Source organism: Chiloscyllium plagiosum, unplaced genomic scaffold (genome assembly GCF_037043375.1).
Source record: "Chiloscyllium plagiosum isolate Xiang-an unplaced genomic scaffold, Cpla_swu_hap1 HiC_scaffold_26, whole genome shotgun sequence".
In the NCBI taxonomy this organism is placed as follows: domain Eukaryota; kingdom Metazoa; phylum Chordata; class Chondrichthyes; order Orectolobiformes; family Hemiscylliidae; genus Chiloscyllium; species Chiloscyllium plagiosum.
Window position 1 is genome coordinate 33364846 of NW_028270164.1, and position 22498 is coordinate 33387343.

The following is a 22498-nucleotide window of genomic DNA, read 5'->3' on the forward strand; positions in this document are numbered from 1 at the left end:
ACAGGCCCTTCGGCCCTCGATGTTACGCCGACCTGTGAACTATTCTCAGCTCGTCCCCCTACACAATCCCAAAATCATCCATGTGCTTATCTAAGGATTGTTTAAATCTCCATAATGTGGCTGAGTTGACTACATTAGCAGGTAGGGCATTCCACACCCTTACCACTCTCTGCGTAAAGAACTTGCCTCTGACATCTGTCTTAAATCTATCAGCCCTCAATTTGTAGTTATGCCCCCTCGTACAAGCTGACGTCATCATCCTAGGAAAAAGTCTTTCACTGTCTACCCTATCTAATCCTCTGATCATCTTGTATGTCTCCATCAAATCCCTCCATAGCTGCCGCCTTTCCAATGAGAACAGACCCAAGTCTCTCAACCTTTCCTCATAAGACCTTCCCTCCAGACCAGGTAACATCCTGGTAAATCTTCTCTGCACCTTTTCCAATGCTTCCACATCCTTCCTGTAATGGGGGCGATCAGAACTGTACACAATATTCCAAGTGTGCCAAGGTAAGGTGTGCCAATATTTTAAACTGTAAGTCAATGGTCATGCAATATTCACATAAATTCACAAACCTTCAATGCATTAACCTTTTGTATGGAACACAGCTGTGTGAATAGGTGACAGAGGGTTCCAGCAGAAGTATCTCTGAAGTTTGAGGATCTTTTCGGGTAGCGACATTTTGGCATAAAACCCATGGAAATCAATTATAATGAGTTTTCTTAAAAGGTAACGCAACTCCACTCCAAAATCATTGTTATGACAAAGTCATACAGGAAATCTGGAGTGATAAACCATTTTGCATTGTGATGATCTTAGTGAAAATGGGTTATCAGAATTCAATTTTGTTTTTGTAAAGGGATTAATTCTGATAGTATAGTTGGTGAGAGGGTATCAGGTCCTGTCTTTTCATGAATGATTCTTTAGATTTTCTATGGTTAATTTCTTTTGTAATTCATTTTTTATATTGGATCTTCTTTGATCACCAGAGACTGTCACACATTGAAACAATTGTATAATTTGATGGTGAAGTGTTTCCTGTTTTGAGCTGTAACCACGAATGGATCTATCTCTATGGATATGCCCCTGAGTTGCTCTCTCCTAATGGATTTTGTCTACCATATGGTCTGGGTTTGGTTCTGCACTGTAGAGGATGTTTTCTTCAACTTAAAAAAAAGACCTCCCCTACTCTGTTGCGTCTCTGTCTCTACTTATCTAACTATGAACTGTCTGACAGCCTGGAGAATCTTTATGACAAACTCGTTCATTGAACCTTTTGTCTTGAGTATTTTCTGACAACATTAATACTGAAGTAATTTTACATTTCCTGATTGCATTGATTACTAGATTAATCAATTAACAGTTAATCAGTGGATGTCCTACTTTTGAACTGGTTGGGTATGAAAAGCTGTGATTACTTGTATCACTGTGCAGAATGTAATCAGCAGCTCTGTCTTTTTGAGATGTGTCTTATGTTTTGTACTTGTTCACTACAGGGGGAGTCTGTGTGGCCCAGTCATTGAAGATTCCACGAGATCCCAAACGAGCAGAATTTGATAAAATTATCAAGCGTCTATTGGAAACTCCCAACGCACGCGGAGTCATTATATTTGCGAATGAAGATGACATTAGGTGAGTCTTGATAATGCAGATGAAAGAGACATTGCATTTATAAAGCCCAGTGTAAGATGGTTTAATTTGCAGATATTAGCAAGCAAAGGCAGACAGCTAAATCATAGAAGGCAGTGAGTGACTGGCTTGGCAGAGCTGTTGATTAGAAAAAACAGATATTAACCATATTCCAGGATTAGGAGTGATATAGCAAAAGGTCACATTTGAGGATTTTGACAAACGCTTAACAATATAGCTAGAAGGAGAAGTAGTTAAGGAAATCAAACAAAACCATACAGAAACTGTACAGGTCTGACCACACTTCGAGTACTGTTGTGCAACCACTGAAATGTAAGATCCTTTTCAAATCTTGCATGTGAATAAAAAAATTAATTCCCCAAAGCTAAATGGCTGAGGCTTAAGGAAAACCAAAGAAGTTTAGGTTTAGTATTCTTAAAAGGAGCTGAATTTCTCAAGGACATAGAAAAGTTCAATCCAGAAAATAACTTTGAATCAAACTATGATAGCTGACCAGGGACACAAGTTTAAATGAGTAATGCATACATTTTGAGCTGATGGAAGAGAGTTTAATGCTGCACAGAAGAGGGATATAAACTAGAATGGACCTCTAACATATTTCCCAATGAGACCCATGGGTGGTTGCAAGGGCTCCTCATTCTTAACTGCTTTCAGGCACAACATCATGTGATGTATCCCAGAAAAGAATAGACAACGTATTTATTAAAATCAGCTTTCTAACTTTACATTAGCTAATCCATCACATAAAACTTTGCTTACTTAATCCAATTATTGTGAATCAACTGATTCACGTATCCACCTTTTTTAATACAGACAACACATTACAACATGTACAACTAAACTATAATAAATCCCTATTTTGCCAAGATGTAAATTGATTTTTATATGATACTTTGCTCTTAAAAGATGATATCGAGAAAGACTGATAAATGACCCTTCAGTCATTTAAAAAGTTGATAAATTTAAAAAAAGCAAAAGTAATTATAAGTCAAAAAGCTACGAATGCCAGTAATGCTGCTTTTTACCTAAGGGATCATTCACAACTTACTTGTCAAGTAATAGATTGCAGTTCTTCAATAGGTACTGTGACCAAATTAGTTTTCAAAGTGCAGTAATCAATTTTTGTGCCACATCCCAAGGCATAGTTTTTGCTCCTGGCAAATATGTATTAAAGTAATTACTTTCATTTTTTTTTCTTACTGTGTAGACGGGTGCTGGAAGCGACAAAACGGGCCAATCAGACAGGCCACTTCTTATGGGTTGGATCTGACAGTTGGGGGTCCAAAGTGACACCAGTACTACAACAGGAGGATGTAGCTGTGGGAGCTGTCACTATCCTTCCAAGGAGAGTTTCAGTCCAAGGTGAGAGAATCTAGCCTTGAAATCCAGGCAAACAGATTTATTTTGTTCTGGCCTTATTCACAGAAACAAACGCAAATTAATAACAAATAGTAATTTTCTTATTCTTTTAAAACTGTGATTTGCTTTTCCACCAACCTTCTACTGGCTGCAATTGCAAATGATAAACTATCCCTTGACTGAAGGTTTTGATTAGTTTTGACTTTCAATAGTCATTTCATTGCTTCATGCATTGAGCAAAATAAAATCGAACAGTAACTGTACAATGTGCCAGTAGACTTGTTTTTCCAGACCAGGAAATCACCAGCTTTGATCTGTTTATGTTAAGCCAGCTAGATTTCTTATTTGGTGGGGGTTAGGGTTGATTTAATTAGTCTCAGTATCCTTGCCCAAAGGAAAGGAAGCCAGCAGACTGGGCCGACCTGTCCTAGTCATGGCTGAGTGAATCCCTGCTGGAAATAGATGTTTGTGGGTTTTTTTCAGACAGGAATAGAATCTAGCTTGAGTGCAAAGGTTCTGAATTCCTTTAACAAAAGTGAAACGACCCTCAGAAAAAAGCAATTTAAGATGTTGTGAGGCAGAAAAATTATATCTAATTGTTTTGATACATATTACCCTCGGCACTTTCGGTGAATTCTTCTTGCAAGATTGCAGTGTATAATGAGATACCATGTGCTGGCACTCAGATCTTCAATTCCTTTCAGCCTCTTCACTTAATTTGCTGTAGCAAATCACAGTATCATGATTACACATAATGGTGTGTTTCATAATATTAAAGTTCAACTTATGTATATGATTTCCGACCTTTGTGTTTCAGTGTCCCTCAAGCTCCATACATCTGGTCCAGTCTTAGCTGTTATACTTGGGGAGGGAAAAAAAATAAAAAACTTTAAAGGCAGGACAAACTATTGGCATATGTTGAGAGGTTAGTCGGTAGCAATTTTCTTGGTCAGGAGTTCTTGTCCTTTGATCTTCAATCAGGATCTAAAAGTGTAATCAAAGTGTATGTTGCTGGTAACAGGCTGACATTTGGGACCTGTACTCTGATGTTCAGGCACTAAATTTATTTTACACTTAAAACAGTCCTCTTACACAGTGAAAATCCCTCCTCCCTCATTCTGCTAAATATCAGCACATGTATCCTTCTGTTTAAAAGGAAAAATACTAAACAAACACTTCAAACAATCAGAGGTTCAATCTCTTTGATTCTTCAAACTGACCTGGTAAGCTTTGGTGGGGCCAATGGTGGAATTCACTTGATGAATTCTACAATAGGCATAGCCGCTCTATATCTTTATTGATGCTTAAAAATGTTGTCCGTGTAAACAATATATTTTCTCATCTATTGAAAACAATAGTAGAATAATGTGTCACACTCCAGACAGTGGTTGGTAACTGGAGACTGGAGCCAATCTTTATGCAGACTTCTATTTATTAACAGAATGAAACATTACAAACATAGATTTCTGAAATCAACCACACCGCAGTTTTAGTGTCTCTTTACATGTGTCCGGCTGAAGCCTCAATTAATGCTGTCCACTTGCAGATGTTGAAACATAATTAATATATAGTTAAAATAAGGTATACAGATAAACAAAAACTGCAAATTGGTAAGCACATTGCAATTTGGAAAATTACTCTGACAAAACAATATTTAAACCGTGAAAGACCGAGGAAGTGTATTCCTTAATTATCAGACCATCTTCATTAACTTCATCGATGACCTTCTTCCCCATCATAAGGTCAGAAGATGGGTTTTTCTGTGATGATTGCACGATGTTCAGCACCATTCATGACTCCACAGACACTGACGCACTCCATATCCAAATTCAATGAGACCTGGATGAAATCCAGGGTTAGGCTGACAAGTGACAAGTCACAACACCAGACAGTGTAACCATTATGCCATGACATTGAATGACACACTCTATTAACTGAATCCCACACCAATAATATCCTTGGGTTATCATTGACCAGAAGTTGAATTGTACTAGCCATATTAGCATGCAAGGGACTAGGAGTCCTACAGGGAGCAACTCACCTCTTGAATTCCCAAAACCTGTCAATGATCTACCAGGTACGAGTCAGGAATGTGATGTAATATTCCCCACTTACCTGGATGAGTACTGCTCAAACAACACTTATGAAGGTTGATATCATAAACCCTCTCAATTGCCTCTGCATCCACAAACGTGCACTCTCTCCATCACCATGCTCAGTAACAGCAGTGCACATCATTCTCAAGATGGACTTGCAAACAATTAATCAAAACTCCTTTGACTGCACATTCCAAATTTCAAACCACTTGAATATACAAGGGTAAGGGCAAATAATGGGAACAGTACACCTGCAAGTTTGGCTCCAATTCATTCACCATCCTAACATAGGAATATATTGCTGTCCCTTCAGTGTTGCAGAGTCAAAGTCCTGGACCTCTGTCTGTAATAGCATTGTGTATGTGCTTTGACAAAATGGATTGAATGGTTCAAGAAGGCAGCTCACAGCCACCTTCTCAATGGTAATTATTGATAGACAACAAATGCTGGCTCAGCCAGTAATTTCCACATCCCGCAAATGAATTTAGATAAAAAGACCATGGCCTCGAAAGGATACTGAATATCCTTCTTGCAATATATTATCAAAGCTTTGATTTGTGAGTCAGTCGGGAATAATGACTGTTGTCTTTACTATTCACTTGTTGTAAGGATGTGGGACTGACTAGCGTACTGGTTGAAGTAGAAAAGTAGCATTGGGGCTTTGAAGGAGACACTATGTAAATTCATCAAAACACAAGAGGAGGAGGAATGTTCGATAGTTTGAGATGAAATAAGGTGACAGGTGTCTCATTAGAACCACAACTAGAGCATTGGTCCTTTTGACTTGAACAACCTATTCCTGTGCTGGAAAATTCTATGGACAGTAATTCAGTATAAATCTAGCAAAATCAATTGCTCAGTTTTAAACTTGGTATGGACAAATATATACACTGTTTAGCCTTCAAGTTCAGCACTTGTTATATTTTCCAGCATATTCCATGTGAAGAAAAGGAGTATTGTTGAACTGGAGGGCAAGAGACTAATTTGACCTTGGCAAGTTACACATGTAAAATTGAAATGAGTAGACTGCTGATGATGCTTGGATTAATACTTTTTTTTTGCTTTTATTATTGTGTCTGGTGCATATCAATAGCTGGTGGCAAACCTTTTGGAATAGTCATACACTTTACTCTTGTGACTATGTGTCCCCGCAGCTATTAATCAATACAAGAACATGGCAAATTTCCAACCACACATTTTGAAGTTTGATGCAAGCGAGATGTGGAGAAAAGGAATACCATTTGTAATATTTTTCACTCACTGATTCATTCTCCCTCACTTTCTCTCACTATTACACTCTCACTATCTCTGTTGGTGTCTCTGTCACTCTCTCTGTCGGTCTCTCAGTCACTATCCCTCTTGCATGCACTCTCTTCCCCCTTGCGCATATGTTGTCTCTCACACCCTTGCACTCTCTCACCGTCTGGTGCTCTCTCACTCTCTCTCACACTCCCTCTCTCTCGTGCTTTCCCTCTTTCTCGCGCGTACTCTTTCGCGCGCTGTCTCTCTCGCACTGTCTCTCTCGCACTCTCTCCTCTCGTGCTCACTTGCTCTCACACTTGCTCTCACACTTGCTCTCCCGTGTGCTTGCTCTTCCTCTCTCACACTTTCTCTCCCTCTCTTGTGCTTGCTCACTCTCTCTTGCACTCACCATCACTCACTCGATTGTGTGCTCGTGCTCCTTTCTCTTGCATGCTCTCTCACACTCCCCCCCTCTCTCTCGTGCTTCTCCTCTCTGTCTCATGCTCAACCCCACTCTCGCATGTTCTCTCTCTCTATCTCTCTCTCTCTCTTTTCCTCTTTCTCTTCTGGTCCTTCTTTCTCTCACGCTCCCTCCCTCTCTTGTGCTTCCTCCCTCCATTGCGTTTCCTCTCTCTCGTGTTTACCCTCTCTCTCTTGTGCTCCCATTTCCTCCCTCTATTGCACTTCCTCTCCCTCGTGTTTACCCTCTCTCTCTTGTGCTCCCGTTTTCTCTCGCGTTCCCACTCCCTCTCGCGTTCCCACTCCCTCGCGCGTTCCCACTCCCTCGTGCGTTCCCACTCCCTCGTGCATTCCCACTCCCTCGCGCGTTCCCACTCCCTCGCGCGTTCCCACTCCCTCTTGCACTTCCTCACTCTCTCTCACTTCCTCTCTCTCTTTCACTCCCTTTTTGCCTCGCGCTCCCTCTCTCTCACTCCCACTCCCTCTCGTGCTCCCTCACTGTCTTGCGTTCCTCCTCACCCTTGCGTGCTCTCACACTCCCACACGCTTACTCTTCTGCTTTCACTCGTGCTCTCACTCTCTCTCTCTTGCTTTCATGCTCTCTCTCACACATTCGCTGTCACTCACTTGTGCTTGCCATCACGCTGTCCCTCTCTCTCGCGCGCTCCCTCTCTTACTGTCTTTCGTGCTTGCTCTCGCACTCTCTTGCTCTCTTTCTTACTTGCTCTTGTGTCCTCTCTGTCACGCTCACTCACTGCTTTCTGTCCATCTCCCTCACTCACTCTCCCTCTCACTCCCTCTCTCATTCCCTCTCTCTCTCACTCTCTCTTTCTCACACTAGCTCTCTCTCTCACCCGTTTTCTCTCTCTCTCTCATTCTCAAGCTCTCTCTCACTCTTCCTCTCACTTTCTTACTCCTGCTCAAGCTCACTCCCACTCATGCTCTCTCTCTGCCTCTCTCACACTCCCCCTCTCTGACTCTGCCCCTCCTCCTCTAACATCTCACACTTCTTGCACTATTAGTCCAGATATTGTAAGTCGTATTTGTGCAGGTGCTTTAGTTTTGGGCATTGAGATCACTGATTTGAAGAGGGAGCTAGCAATCATTCTGACCAATACCCTGATTATTGATCGGGTTGTGAAATGACATGAATGAGAAAAACTACTAGAACAATGAAAGCTAACATTTGGCTCTCATAGAGATTTTAACATTATGCTGTGTTGGCATAAGGAATTTACTGGGAAGATACTCTGCACCTTTATAAATCCCAGAATCCCACGATTAATTGCTTCATTAACCTTGATTGTCACATTCTCCTTCAGGTATTGTTGTTCTTGAATTTCCTCCTTAAAATTGTACTTTTACTTTCTAGTGTCTCTTTTCATGCTTTCTACCAAAATATGTTACATGATAGCTTGCTTGATTAATTTCAAGAACCCTGTTTTAGCCCATTTCACTACTCTGTCTATGTTCTCTTGAAGTCTGTTAATATCTTCTTTGCTGCTTACCAACACCAGCACCAGTCTTCCACCTCCAAAAGATGATGAACATGCAACAGGTTCAATCCATTTGAGAAACTTATTTCATTATTTGCTGATGACTGGAGAGACCAATGTGTGAAAGTTAGATTCTGCAACTATAGCTGTATATAAAGTGGTTATCAGGTGTCATTGTGGAATGCTGTCTTTGGTGTTGGCATCTGTTATCAAGCCATTGATCATTGTGGTGCAGACCAGCCCCTTAGATAATGTGATCTTTTCCCTCTGTTGTTGAGTAAGGTGTCCCAGGCGTGAGAACCAACGTTTAGGGTCTTCACAAAATGATTGTTAGCATCCTTGAGCTGGTTGGCTCTGGATATCTCTGCACAAGTATTGCTTGCAGTATGTGGACTGATAGTGCAGGAAGCTGTGTAGTATTGCTTCTGTTTGCAGATTAGAGAGTTATACTTGGTTCTTTAAGCTGGTTGCGTCGCTATAGTCTGACCAGATCATAGGGGCTGCTCTCTTATCAGAGAGAAGAAACTGGTGATGATTTAACCTGTGGTTCACCTGACCTCAGGTAAGGGAAGAGGTTGAGAAGTCCTTTGTGATAACCTCAGTTGGTTCTTTAAGATGTTTAAATTAATGGTAAGAGAACATGTGCTAAGATCCCGCCTGAAAAACCCTATTCCAAATGCTTAATTTGCCAAGATACAGTCAGTGAGTGAGAAAAATATTCAACAGTCCTCTTATGCTCTTACCCACTTCATATCTCCTTTGCATCATATTTCAAAATGTGTAGCTGGAACGTCATTATGTTCTTGTATTGTATCTTTTGTTATTTATGACACTCCCTAGTTTTGTATCATCTATGAATTTTAAATTAGTTGAACTTGACTCACCTTTTACAAACTTATGCAGGCTCTGTATTTTTGCCCATAAGTTAAAGATTGGAGTTGGATAGCGAGCATATGGCTCAGAATAGCATCAATAGCATGGATTCAGTTCCCATTCTGACTGAAGTGAAATTGGGGCCTGTCGTTGTGCTTTGCCCTGGCTAGATTTTTCTGCAACAGGCCACTAGAGGCTTGTGGGATGCCATTCTGCATCAAACATGGATAACTAGGAGATACCCCTTCTCAACCTGCCCTGGCTATATCAGAAACTTTTATAGTTCGACATTCAACTATTTTGACTGTATTACACACAGTTTCTGTGGTCATCAGGTTCTGGAGTGCTACGTAAATTCCACTTGAGCTACTGGCTCAGATGGTGACGCTGTTTTAGAACTTCTCTGATGGTAAACTACTGCTGACAAAATACACTATTTTGACCATATCACTTTGAGACAGATTGGAAGAACTGTATCACCTAGATTCCATCATTAAGGCCACCTTAACTGCAGTTTGTGAAATCATTTGTGGTTAAGGAGCTAGCCTTCATAAATGACTATTTATGGTACACAATTGGATGTGGTCATTAAAACTGTAGTTAATAATAATATTCTGATTGGCATGCTGCATTCACAAAATGGGTTAATTTGTATAGATAGGCCATCCTACCAGCACCAGTATATTTTTTTCAGTAGTACCACCTGATCTGTTCCAACAAGTCTGTGCTGGGATGATGAGCACAGAGCAAAAATGCTTCCATTCAAAAAGAGTCATTTGCATGGTGGCTCTGTGGTTAGCACTGCTGCCTCACAGTGCCAGAGACCTGGGTTCGATTCCAGCCTCAGGCTACTGTCTGTGTGGAGTTTGCACATTCTCTCCGTGTCTGCGTGGATTTCCTCTGGGTGCTCCTCCCACAGTCCAAAGATGTGCAGGTCAGGTGAATTGGCCACACTAAATTGCCCAGAATGTTAGGTGTATTAGTCAGGGGGAAATGGGTTTGGTTGGGCTACTCAATGTAGGATGAGGCTTTGTCCCCTTTCCCACTACCTGATCCAAAGAATTGACAGGATTCTACTTTGACTTCAATCTGAGCTTTAAGTTCTTGGAGATTTTCAATGTGGGAAAATCTTTTTACTTATAATTTTCAGCCAGCTATAAAACTAGCAATTATTTCCATGATGTATGCTAGCTGAAGCTTACTTCAAAATTTGACATTGGGATTGTATGCCTGGATGAATAGACAAGCAAGAAATTGTGCTTTATGATCTATTAATCATTAGATCTTTTGTTTCTCTGTGTAAGTCCATTGAAAAACTACACCGAGACGTAAAACTGCATTTAGATGTAAATTTCAATTATCTAGGCACCCACTTCATTGTCTAGATTTTTGATTTCTGGAGAACTCCGCTTTTATTTTTAGTTTGTTTCATGCCTATTCAGCAGATGTTGAGGTTTTTTTTATTCACTGAGCTAAGTGATATGCAATAGATTGGGAACCAATACAGTAGTTTGAAGTGGAATCTATCCAGTTCTCCCAGATTTCTTGCATTGATTTGTGACCTGAAGTGCATTTCTGTCCTTTTTATTAACTATTGTTGGTCCTGATCCATAGTTAGAGTTTGAAGATTAACTAGTAGCCATTTGAAAATTTCATTTTTGAATAATCCTTTCTCCTTATCCTCTACAAACCTTTACAATAAATTGCTATGTTGTGCAAAGTAGCTTTGCAGTCTTTATTCTCTTCCTTCACATTTGTATAAATTTGTATGAGTGTGCAATGCTGTAGGAACGTCTTCATACGCCACTCAATGATTATCTCCAACAAGAGAAAATCTAACTCTCGTCCCTTCTTATTCAGTGGTGTTACTCTCACTGAATCCTTCACTGTTAACATCCTAGGAGATTACCATTGACTAGTAACTGACCTAGATTAGCCATATAAATACATTGCAGAATGAAGGCTAGGAATCCTGCAGGGAGACACCATTTGAATCTCAAAATTCTGTTTACCACCTAAAAGATATAAATCAGGTTTGTGATGGAACACACGCCACTTGTCTGGATAAGTTTGGATTCAACAACACTGAAGAAGCTTGACACCATCAAGAACAAAGCATCCCATTTGATTAGCACTACAGCCACAAACACACCTTCTAACACTCATGCTCAGTAGCAGCAATATGTTCCATATCTAAGACCATAAGATATAAGAGCAGAAATTATGCCATTCAGCCCAACAAGTCTGTTCCACCATTTAATCATTTCTCAACCCCATTCTCCCCATAACTCTTGATACTCAAGAGCCTATCTCTCAGTCTTAAATATACTCAATGACCTAACTCTATAGCCTTCTGTAACAATGAATTCCATAGATTTATCACTCTCTGGCTAAAGATGTTTCTCCTTATCTCCATTCCAAAATGTCTTCCCTTTACTCTAAGGCTGTGTCCTCAGCTCCTAGTCTCTCCTAACAATGGAAATATCTTCCCAACATCTACTCTGTCCAGACCATTCAGTATTCTTTTAAGTTTCAAATAGATCTCCCTTCATCCTTCTAAATGCCATCGAGTATAGACCCAGAGTAATCAAACTTTCGTTATATGTTAAGATTTTCATTCCTGAGACCATGCTCGTGAACCTTCTTTGACTACAATCCAGACCAGTACACCCTTTCCGCGATATGGGGTCCAAAGTTGTGCAGGTCAGGTGAATTGGCCATGTTAAATTGCCCATAGAGTTAGGTGCATTAGTTAGGGGTAAATATAGGGAAGGAGAATAGGTCTGGGTGGGTTACACTTTGGAGGGTCGATGTGGACTTGTTGGGCTGAAGCGCCTATTTCCATAGTGTAGGGAATCTAATCTAATCTCAAAAAACTGCGCACTATACTCCAATTATGGCCTGATACTTAAGATGCACTGTATAACTTCACTTTAGACAGCACCTCTTGAGGTCACAACTGCTACCACCTAGAAAGACAAGGGTAGGAGATTCATAGGGAGATCAAGACCGACAAGTATCTCTCCAAACTACTCGCCAGCTGGCTTGGAAATATATCCCTGTTCCTTCAGTGACATTAGGTCAACTCTGTCTTTAACAGCATTGACAATGTAGCTGATGGACTGCATCAGTTCAAAAGTCAGTTCCCCACTGCCTTCAAAGGGCAATAAATGCTGACCAAGCCTGCAAAGTCTACATTCCCTGAACAAATTAGTATCTTTCACATAGTAGTGATACAGAACTATGATTATCTCTGCTCCAATCAGAGAAGGACGTTTTAAAGGTTCATCTTCTTTTCCATTCAAGGATGGAGATGTTTGTATCCTCCATGCACTTTTCTCTCCATTGCTAACTGCAGTTCTAACATGGCTAACATGACACAATCAGCCCATGTTCTTGTTCTGTTGTCCACAACTACAGTGCTGAATGCTACATGAAGACAGTTACTAATTTCTCTAGAAGCTTGTCACAATGTTCATGGAGATAGTCTGTTAGTTTTCTGCTGCTGACACCAAACTCTGTAATAAGCCTTGAGTCATATTGTGCTCACTTTCCAATTTAAAGTTTAAAGTGACTTTTATTCTTTCACGAAATTGAACTGTTAACAATGCCAGGTTAATGTGTGATAAAATCGATTAGCTTTCCATTTCATCCACAGAATGACTGTCGTCTGAGCTGAGCTGAACTGAAGGTTTTCTTTTCTTTTCCAGCTGTAGCAGATCATTGAAATAAACAATTAAGGATGGACAGTTGTCTATACTTTTTGTTGAATTTACTGGATTTTTCTTCCCTCCAGTTAATTTGTTTCATTTCTAAGCATAACATCAAATACCTCCATTAGGATTCCCAATCTCAAATAAAGTCAGGTACATAAAGAAAAAAGAACATTATAGCACAGGAACAGGCCCTTCAGCCCTCCAAGCCTGTACTGATCTAGATCCTCTATCTAAACCTGTCACTTATTTTCCAAGGATGTGTATCCCTCTGCTCCCTGCCCATTCATGTATCTGTCTAGATACATCTTAAATGACAATATAGTACCCGCCTCTATCACCTCCACTGGCAAGCATTCCAGGTACTCACCACCCTCTGCGTAAAGACCTTTCCACTCATATTTCCCTTAAATGTTTACCCTTTCACCTTAAACTCATGACCCCTAGTAACTGAGTCCCCAACTCTGGGGAAAAAGCTTCTTGCTATCCACCCTGTTTATGCCCCTCATGATTTTGTAGACCTCAATTAAGTCCACCCTCAACCTCCAACTTTCTAATGAAAATAATCCTAATCTACTCCATCTCTCTTCATAGCTAGTGCCCTCCGCACCAGGCAACATCCTGGTGAACCTCCTCTGCACCCTTTCCAAAACATCCACATCCTTTTGGTAATGTGGCGAACAGAACTGTATGCAGCATTCCAAATGTGGCTGAACTAAAGTCCTATACAACTATAACATGACCTGCCAACTCTTGTACTCAATACCCTATCTGATGAAGGAAAGCATCCATATGCCACCTTGACCTCTATAGACCTGCATTGCAAACTTCAGGGTATGATGGACCTGAACACCCAGATCTCTCGGTGCCTCAATTTTCCCCTGGACCTTTCCCTTTACTGTATAGTCCGCTCTTGACTTGGATCTTCCAAAGTGCATCACCTCACATTTGTCCAAATTGAGCTCCATCTGCCATTTCTCTGCCCTACTCTCCAATCTACCTACATTCTGCTGCATTCTCTGACAGTCCCCTTCACTAACTGCTATTCCACCAATCTTAGTGTCATCTGCAAAAAGTACATGATTTGAAAGGAAGGACAAATAGAAGTTGAAGGAAAATCAAAATGGATTAGCAAGTTGCCAAATGAGTTAAGGAGGTTTTATTTAAAATATGCACTGTGGCCAAGGAAATGAAGTCTGTGGACCCTAAAATGGGAATGCTGTCTTTATAACCTTCCCATTTGAATTTTTGGAGTGTGAGGTGACATTCCCTATCCAGGTAAGCATAAAAAGAAAAGAGGGGAAAGAAAGACAGAGAGTGTTCAGTAAGAGTAATTGAGTAATGAATGAGTGGGTAAGAAGAAACGAGTGATGAATAAGTGTGTGAGTGAGTGCAAACAAGCTCTTAGTGGATGTAACAGTGTTAGCCCTGGCTACATGGGGCAAGAGACTGTTAGTGGCTGAGCACAACAGCATGCCAAGTGTGAGCACTGGGGTAAAGTCGAAAGCATGCATAGTTACTTTAAGATAGAAAGTGCTTTCCTGAAGTAAAAGTACAGCCACAGCCCCCAACTAAAGGTTGGGCTGATCCAATTGGCAGTTAAATGGATATCTGAGTTTTGGTGGTTGTTTTGACAACAATTCTAATTTGACCAATCAATTTAAATTATGCCAGGATATGAAAACCCAACTGAGTTTGAATTTATTGTTTTGATACATGGAAACCAATCAAATTATAAAAATTTAATGTGTCATGGGGGTATACATAAACCTGGTATGCAGTGGGACGATCATATGTTGAATGATTGGAACGACTGGGCTTGTATACACTTGAGTTTAGAAGGCTGAGAGGGGATGTGATTGAGATGTATAAGATTATTGAAGGATTGGACATTCTGGAGGCAGGAAGCATGTTTCTGCTAATGGGCAAGTCCAGAACCAGAGGACATGGTTTAAAAATAAGGGGTAGGCCATTTAGAACAGAGTTGAGAAACTTCTTCACCCAGTGAGTGGTGGATATATGGAATGCTCCACTCCAGAAGGCAGTGGAGGCCAAGTCTCTGGATACTTTCAAGGAAGAGATGTATAGAGCTCCTAAAGATAGTGGAATCAAGGGTTATGGGGATAAGGCAGGAACAAGATACTGATTGTGGATGATCAGCCATGATCATAATGAATGTTGGTACTGGCTCAAAAAAGCCTACTCCAGCACCTATTGTCTATTTTATTTTGAAAATTGGTGAGAGAGAAACTGCCAGAGAGTAACTGAAAATCTAACATCTTGCTCTATAAGAAATTAGAAAACACTCTCTATCAGAGGTACCTTTTCATGTAAAAAGACACTCTGTAGAAGGAAAGAAGACAAACCAGGGAGATCTTCAGCTGGAAGAGTGAAGACACAGAAGAAGATAGAGACTTCTTCTTTACTTGGAGATTAAGTTAATGTAATTTTAATAAGTGTCTTATTGGAATAGCATATTTTTTGAGAATTGGAATTAGTAAGTAATTATGGGGCATTTAGATTTGCGACTAGTTTTTGTTTAATGTTCACTATTAGACTAAGAAAATAAATTGATTTTTTTTCTTTAATAGTGAAATTTGGGAGTTCTCTGTGCTTAACATTTTAACAGTTTACCAGGCGAGGCAAGCTTTTTTGGGTGTTTGGTTTAATTAATGGAGGGGTTTGACCTTTTGCGTCGTGACAGCATACAACCACCTCATGAAGGACAGCACTCTGAAAGCTAGTGCTTCCAATTAAACCTGTTGGACTATAACCTGGTGATGTGTGATTTTTAACTTTGTACAACCCAGTCCAACACCGGCATCTCCAAATCATATCTAATTTTGAGCACTGAGTGAGTTTGAGAGTGTGTGCATCAAGTGTGCTTGTACATGAGTCAGTGACTATGAACTGTGAGTACATAAGTGAGTGACAAAGTGTTGAGAAAGTGGATTTGAATGAGAGACAAATACATTCATGCAAACAAATGCCAAATGACTGCAAGCAAGCATAGAATCCATAATTATGACCCCTGACTGAGTAACTGTGATGCTCAGTGAGTGCAAAGGTGTTCTCAGTGAATGGGTGAGAGTGAGAACCAAATAGGCATTCAGTGTGAGAGTACAGGCAAATGCTGATTGAGCGTTAGTCCTGAATGAAAGTGTTGTGTGTATGTATGATAGATGAATGAGTATACGAATGAGATGACAATGAGAATGAGCCCACAGTAAGTGGATGTGAGCAAATGCCAACTATGCAGTTGTGAGCATGGGTAAGGTTGTGAGTGTGAGTACTGAGTGAATGTGAGTGGGGTTAGGAGATGAGCTAAAAGGTATGTAGTCATGTTCTGTGTAACGTGTAAAAAAAGATGGAGTTTTGAAATTGGATTGGTCAAGCTCCACTGTTTGTGAAGGAAAGAAGATCCCAAGATGGAGAAGAAATGGAACACTTGTTCAAAAGCTTTTAATTCCAGTGAAAGAAAGCAATGTTTCTCATACATTGTTTATGTATTGCTTATTATCATTGTTTTTTAAACATTTTAACAGATTTTAATGCTTTAAAGTCAAACTCTGATTCTGTATCCTGTCAATCCTCATATTGGCACTCATCTCTGTTGCCAAATATAAAACTCCTGATAAAAAAAATTAAGAAATTTCAGTTTAACTCTAGTCCATTGGTCAACAGGACATGATGATTCATAACTTCAGTAAAATTGCAGAATGTGTATACACATTAGCAATTGAATTTGAAATAATGCTGAGTTGGTGGATTTCAGTCATCAAAATGAGGAAGTCACAGATTGCTTGGAATAAGGCAAAGATTTTTAGGTGAATTGTTTGTTTTAAAGAGCATCAGAAGTGATCAAAGTAGAGTCTTGAGCTGGAATGCCAATCACCTGAGCTGTGAACAATACTACCTTCGTATAAAAGGAGTTGAAATAGTTTGTCCGCTCCCCTTGTTATCGGACTGATTTCCACTTATTTTGTCTTTGAGTGCTCATTGGGCTGCATGACATTGTTGCTGCTAATATTTGACCTAATATGCTCTCCTAACACTTCACCCATGACTAGAATTAAACAAGCCATTTGTTAAGGATTTTGACCATACCTAAAAATATATTCACGTTATACTGGAGGGAAAACAAACTTGATGTTTTGAGTCCAGTAAGCTTTCAAACAGTAACTCTGCTTTTTCTTCACAAATTCTGCCAGGCATGCTGAGTTTCTCCAGACATTTCTGTTTTCATTTCATATCTTCAGCATCTGCAGACCTTTGTTTTATTTTGCTCACACATTACTGTTCAGTTGCTACTGGAGGCACAGGAAGTATGCTCTAGCGAAATGTAGCATTATCCATTTCTTATTGAATTCTGTTTAATAAACTGTGAAGCCACACTATCCCTGACAGTTGACTGCCCTAATGGTATGAGCCAGTGGCTTAAAGGGTAAATCTTTCTTTGAGCCGCAGAAGTGCTTGTCAAATTGAATCAATGACTACCCGATAACTGTGTACATAGTATAAAATTGAATGCACTGCAAATGATGAAGACATGCTACCTGAGTGCAGAATGTTACGTAAAATATTGGTAACAATGTTAGACAAAAGTTCATGCAGGGCACTTCGCACAGAATGAAAGATGTTGTCTTGACTTCCATATTTCAGCAAAAGCTGTCAAAATACTAAAGCTTTCTATATTCTGTGTGGTGGTTCCTCTTTTGGCAATTTCTTTGTGACCTGGGGTCTGCAAAATGTCGGTCGTTAGTCTATGGATCAGGTACTTTGGTTGGAATTGATGAGTAGTTAAGTGGCCATGTGTCCTTCCTGACACCAACCTGCCCATTTATCCAGGCTGGGGACTGGCAGTGCTGCACACTGACTTGCTATGCTAGCTGCCTGGTTTTCTATTCTCTCTGAGATAATGTGCATTTTTAAATATGTTGTAAAGACCCAGATATGTGCACGGCAACACTATGGAGTGTGGCTTGCATGTTCCTCTTCTCCCATTTACTTGTACAGCCCCCTGCCCTGCCGAGACTATAAGATGCAGGTTTTGATCTTACTCTGGGTGCATGATGGCCCAGAATAACCATATTAAGTTACTTCATGAAGTATAATTACAAGACCAGTCATTGGCCTTCCTGTGTGGAAGAGTGTGGCATCAGATTGTTGACAGCTGAACAAGACCTGTTCGTAACTTCAAAGGTTATCCAACACAACCATTCCCAACAATTGTGCTAAATTCATAGACCCACTGATGTTTGCAGTGTGAGCTGTGTCACTCGTGCTGATGTCAGCATATATTCTGGGTTTCATCAAGTTTGAGTGCTGAAACCTGGGAAACAATTTGAATACTTCCTATTCCTTTGACTGCTATCCTAATGCTTTGTTCTTTGACTTTTGCTGTAGTATTATTATGGGTACAGCTGAGCTCTCTGCTTAGAGAGTTCAAAGTTGGAAATCAATTCCTTCCTCCACTTTTGCACAAGACTTGACCACAATGCCATTCAATCAACATAGATGGTAGTCATTATATTTTAAGGAGAATTGCACATATGGTGAAGCTTGACTAACAGAAGCTAAATAGGTATTGAGCCACTGAAATATGTCTGGTCGATCATCTGGTCTTAGTATACAATGTTGGTGCCAATTGCTGAATAGCCTGGAGCAGAGGCAGCTGATTAGAAGCAAATTTCATGAAGCAATATAAATATTTTTAATCAACTTGTTCAGCAATGTCATGACCTATCTCTGGAACATAACGGGCACTCCTTGCTGAGAGGTACAGGCACTAAAACTGTGCCAGAAGAACCGTTCTTCATGGAACAGTATAAATGGACTTCACACAACCACTTTGACTGAAAGACAAACACATTGATGGTTCAAGGACTGAATGAAATGCCGCAATAGTTTCACGCATGCAACACTAGAAGTTCCTGATGAAGGACTTTTGCCCAAAACATCAATTCTCCTGCTCCTTGGATGCTGCTTGTCCTGCTGTGCTTTTCCAGCATCACACTCACGGCTCTGGTAGCAACTGCCCAGTGAAGGCTGTAATATCTATATCTGTGGACGGGACTTTGACACCTGAAGGTGCCAGCAAAAATTATCTCGATATAGCTTGGTAGGGTTGGATAGATAAGCATATTAGGAGAAAGTGAGCACTGCAGATGCTGGAGATCAGAGTCAAAACACGTGGTGCTGGAAAAGCACGGCTTGTTTGGGAGCATTCAAGGAGCAGGACAGTTGACGTTTCGAGCATAAGCTCTTCATCAGGAATGTGAGTTGGGGGTGATGCCCAAGGGAGCTGAGAGATAAATGGGAGGGATTTAGGGCTGTGGTGAAGGTTGCTAGGAATGTGATAGGTAGATGAAGATTGGGGGTGATGATGCTAGGTCAGAGTGGAGGGTGGAGCAGATAGGTGGAAAGGAAGATGGACAGGTAGGACAGTTCAAGAGACTGGTGCCGAATTGGAAGGTTGGGTCTCAGATAAGGTGGGGAGAGGAGAGATGAGGAAACTGGTGAAATTGACATTGATCCCATGTGGTTGGAGGGCCCTAAGGGGGAAGATGAGGTGTTCTTCCTCCAGGTGTCGGATGGCTAGGATTTAGCAGTGCAGGAGCCCCAGGGCTTGCATGTCCTTGGAGAGTGGGAGGGGAGTTGAAGTGGTCTGCCATGGGGTGATGGGGTTGTTTAGTGTGTGTGTGTCCTAAAGATGTTCTCTGAAATGTTCTGCAAATTAGCATCCTGTCTCCCAAATATAAAGGAGACCACATTGAGAGCAACGGACACAGTAGATGAGGTTTTAAACGTTCAGGAAAATCTCTGCCGGATGTGGAAGGATCCATTGGGGCCTTGGATGGTGGTGAGGGGAGAGGTGTGGGTGCAAGTTTTACATCTTTTGTGGTGGCAGTGGAAGGTGCCAGGAGTAGAGGGTGGGTTGGTGAGGGGAGTGGAGCTAGCGAGGGAGTTGCGGAAGGAATGGTCTCTGCAGAATGCTGAAAGAGGTGGGGAGGGAACTATATCTCTGGTGGTGGGTCTGACTGTAGGTAGTGGAAGTGGTGGAGGATGATGCATCATATCTGGAGGTTGGTGGGATGGAAAGTGAGGACCCCAGGGGGGTTTCTGTCCTTGTTGCGGTTGGAAGGGTGGAGTTCAAGGGTGGAGGTGCGGAAAGTGGAGGGAGATGCATTGGAGATAAGCACGTTGCTGATTTGTTTGAACATATTTCCTGTGGCAGAATTCTGAAGAGGGCCTTCCTCGGGAGCTGTGGATAGTTATAAAGGGACATAATAGGCAACTCAGTGAATCCCTCAGGAGCAGAGGTTGTATCTTTTTGACTCTGCCCCAAAACCCAAAATAGTACTGGATACGAGGCAGATGACCAACCTACTGACCACATTACAGCATCTTCACCTGCATATCCACCATGAATGAGAATTACGAAAGCATTATACATGCATGAACATTTTGAAAAGTGTAACAAAGCACATACATATACTGATTGATTTAACCTTTAGTAAATTAAAGTACTGTGGATTCTGGAAATCTGAAGCTAGCAGAAAATGCTGAAGATACTCAGCAGATATAGCAACATCTGATGAGAGTTGTAGAGTTATTGTTTTGAATAAAATATGACTTCAGAGCCTTTCATAATATTAGACTTTTAGTAATATCGGTCTCAGTACAGTGTGGCTTGTAACACAATAACATAAAAGTTTGGAAAATGAAAGATTATTTATAATTGGTTGAGTATGATGGTTCACAGTTGGTTAACCTCTTAAATTCATGGTGAGTAAATATAACCTGACTATAATTTTAACTCATTCAAGATTCATTTGCTTTGAAAGATTTAATATCAGATCCAATTATACAAAAGTATTTTCAGAATATTGTGAAAGAAAAGCAACAGATACATCTTGAGGATGTTTCACGTGTGAAATGGAAAAAAAGCACTAATAATGAATATTTATTTTTAAGATCCCTGTTAAGGTACATTCTTGAATAGAGATCAATGTGGATTATTTATTTATGATTTAATGCTGTTGAATGATTATTGATTATTTATTAATGCTTTCATACTGTTGAATGCTGATAATGACTTAGAAGATGTCCCCAACATTGAGTAACGTTACTAAGCGAATGCAAGAAAAATAGTTAAAGAAGAAATAACTCATGGGAAAATAATATTATTTCCTTTACTGACAAGATTTTATTTGCCTTATCCATCTGACAATTTATCTGACAATCATCAACATTATTTCTATTGGCAGCAGCTTACCTTGAGATTGGCCCATCACTTGATCCTGACTCTGTTAAAATGCTGACTACTCAATTTCCAACTGTAGCCAGATGTTGGCTACAATTGCAAATAATAACCTCTTGTTGGGCATTGTATCCCTCAACCTCAAAACTGCTGACATTATGCCTTCCCAAAATATTCTCGAGCTCTCCATTCTTGCAAGCCAATTCCCTTTCCTCACCAAAGGTTTTGAACTCCTTACTCCCTTCTATCACTGTGATAGCTCAAACTAGTCGTCTTTCACGCTTGACCCTTGCTCAAATTAAAATAAACTTATGTATTGCACAATTGTATTTATTTAATACTACTGAGCTTCTGGCAAGTTTATTTATTGGCCATATAAGTTAAGTTTCATGAAATTATACTAGTCAGAATGTCAGAACAGCACTGTTCAGGCCTCGAAGCTACAGAGAAACTTGTGTTGTACATGTTTGTTTGTCAGGTTAAGGAAATATGGCTTGAAACAAAGAGGCGTAGATATGCACAGAACGTATTAACACTGAAGTCACTTTAATTCAAGACTTGGAGCCGCCGATGTTGGACTGGGGCGTACAAAGCTAAAAATCACATAACACCAGGTTATAGTCCAACAGGTTCAATTGGAAGCACTAGCTTTCAGAGCACTGCTCCTTCAGGTGGTTGTGGAGTATAATTGTGTGCTAGTGCTTCCAATTAAAACTATTGGACCATAACCTGGTGTTGTGTGATTTTTAACTTTAATTCAAGTGTTCCATAGATATTTCACTGAGTATGAAGTGTATCTAATTACAAATGATAAGGATTTGATGCTATTTAAAAGATGAGACCTAAAGTAGCCGTTGCCACTTTATACTTGGAACATCAATGTAACAGCAGTGTCTTGGGAAAAATTCATTGCCAGCTTAAGAAAACTGAATTATTGTGAGATGTTGAAGAAAACTGATAGATGGGAAAATGTGAAGAAATGAAGTGTAACTATTGAGTGCCTATGTGCAATCTAGAAGTTTAAATGCGTGAATGCTCCGTTTTAGCTAGCAGCACAAAACTGGGAGTGAATCCTCAGAATCTTTTGATAATATAGTTCTACATTGGACAAACCTTTTCATTTTAGGCAATTGAAATTCTGGCAAACTAATTACTCTTTGTACAAAGTAAATTGCATTAAGTCACACTGGCCACAATGTTGATAGGGCACTCTCCAAATTATTTTCAAGAGTACGTGAATGAGATTCGGAGATGCCGGTGTTGGACTGGGGTGTACAAAGTTAAAAATCACACAACACCAGGTTATAGTCCAACAGGTTTAATTGGAAGCACACAATACTTCTATT

General features: G+C 40.2%; 1 protein-coding gene across 4 annotated transcripts in view; it reads left to right on the forward strand.

Annotated features, from left to right (window-relative positions):
• LOC122563223 (metabotropic glutamate receptor 4-like) overlaps nt 1-22498 on the forward strand; it is a 1237105-nt gene that overhangs the window by 538018 nt on the left and 676589 nt on the right. For all 4 annotated transcript variants that reach the window (XM_087973618.1, XM_043716807.2, XM_043716804.2 and 1 more), the window contains exons 4-5: nt 1498-1633; nt 2859-3013. In XM_087973618.1, coding sequence (XP_087829744.1) covers nt 1498-1633; nt 2859-3013 — 291 coding nt within the window. The remainder of the gene's footprint in view (nt 1-1497; nt 1634-2858; nt 3014-22498) is intronic.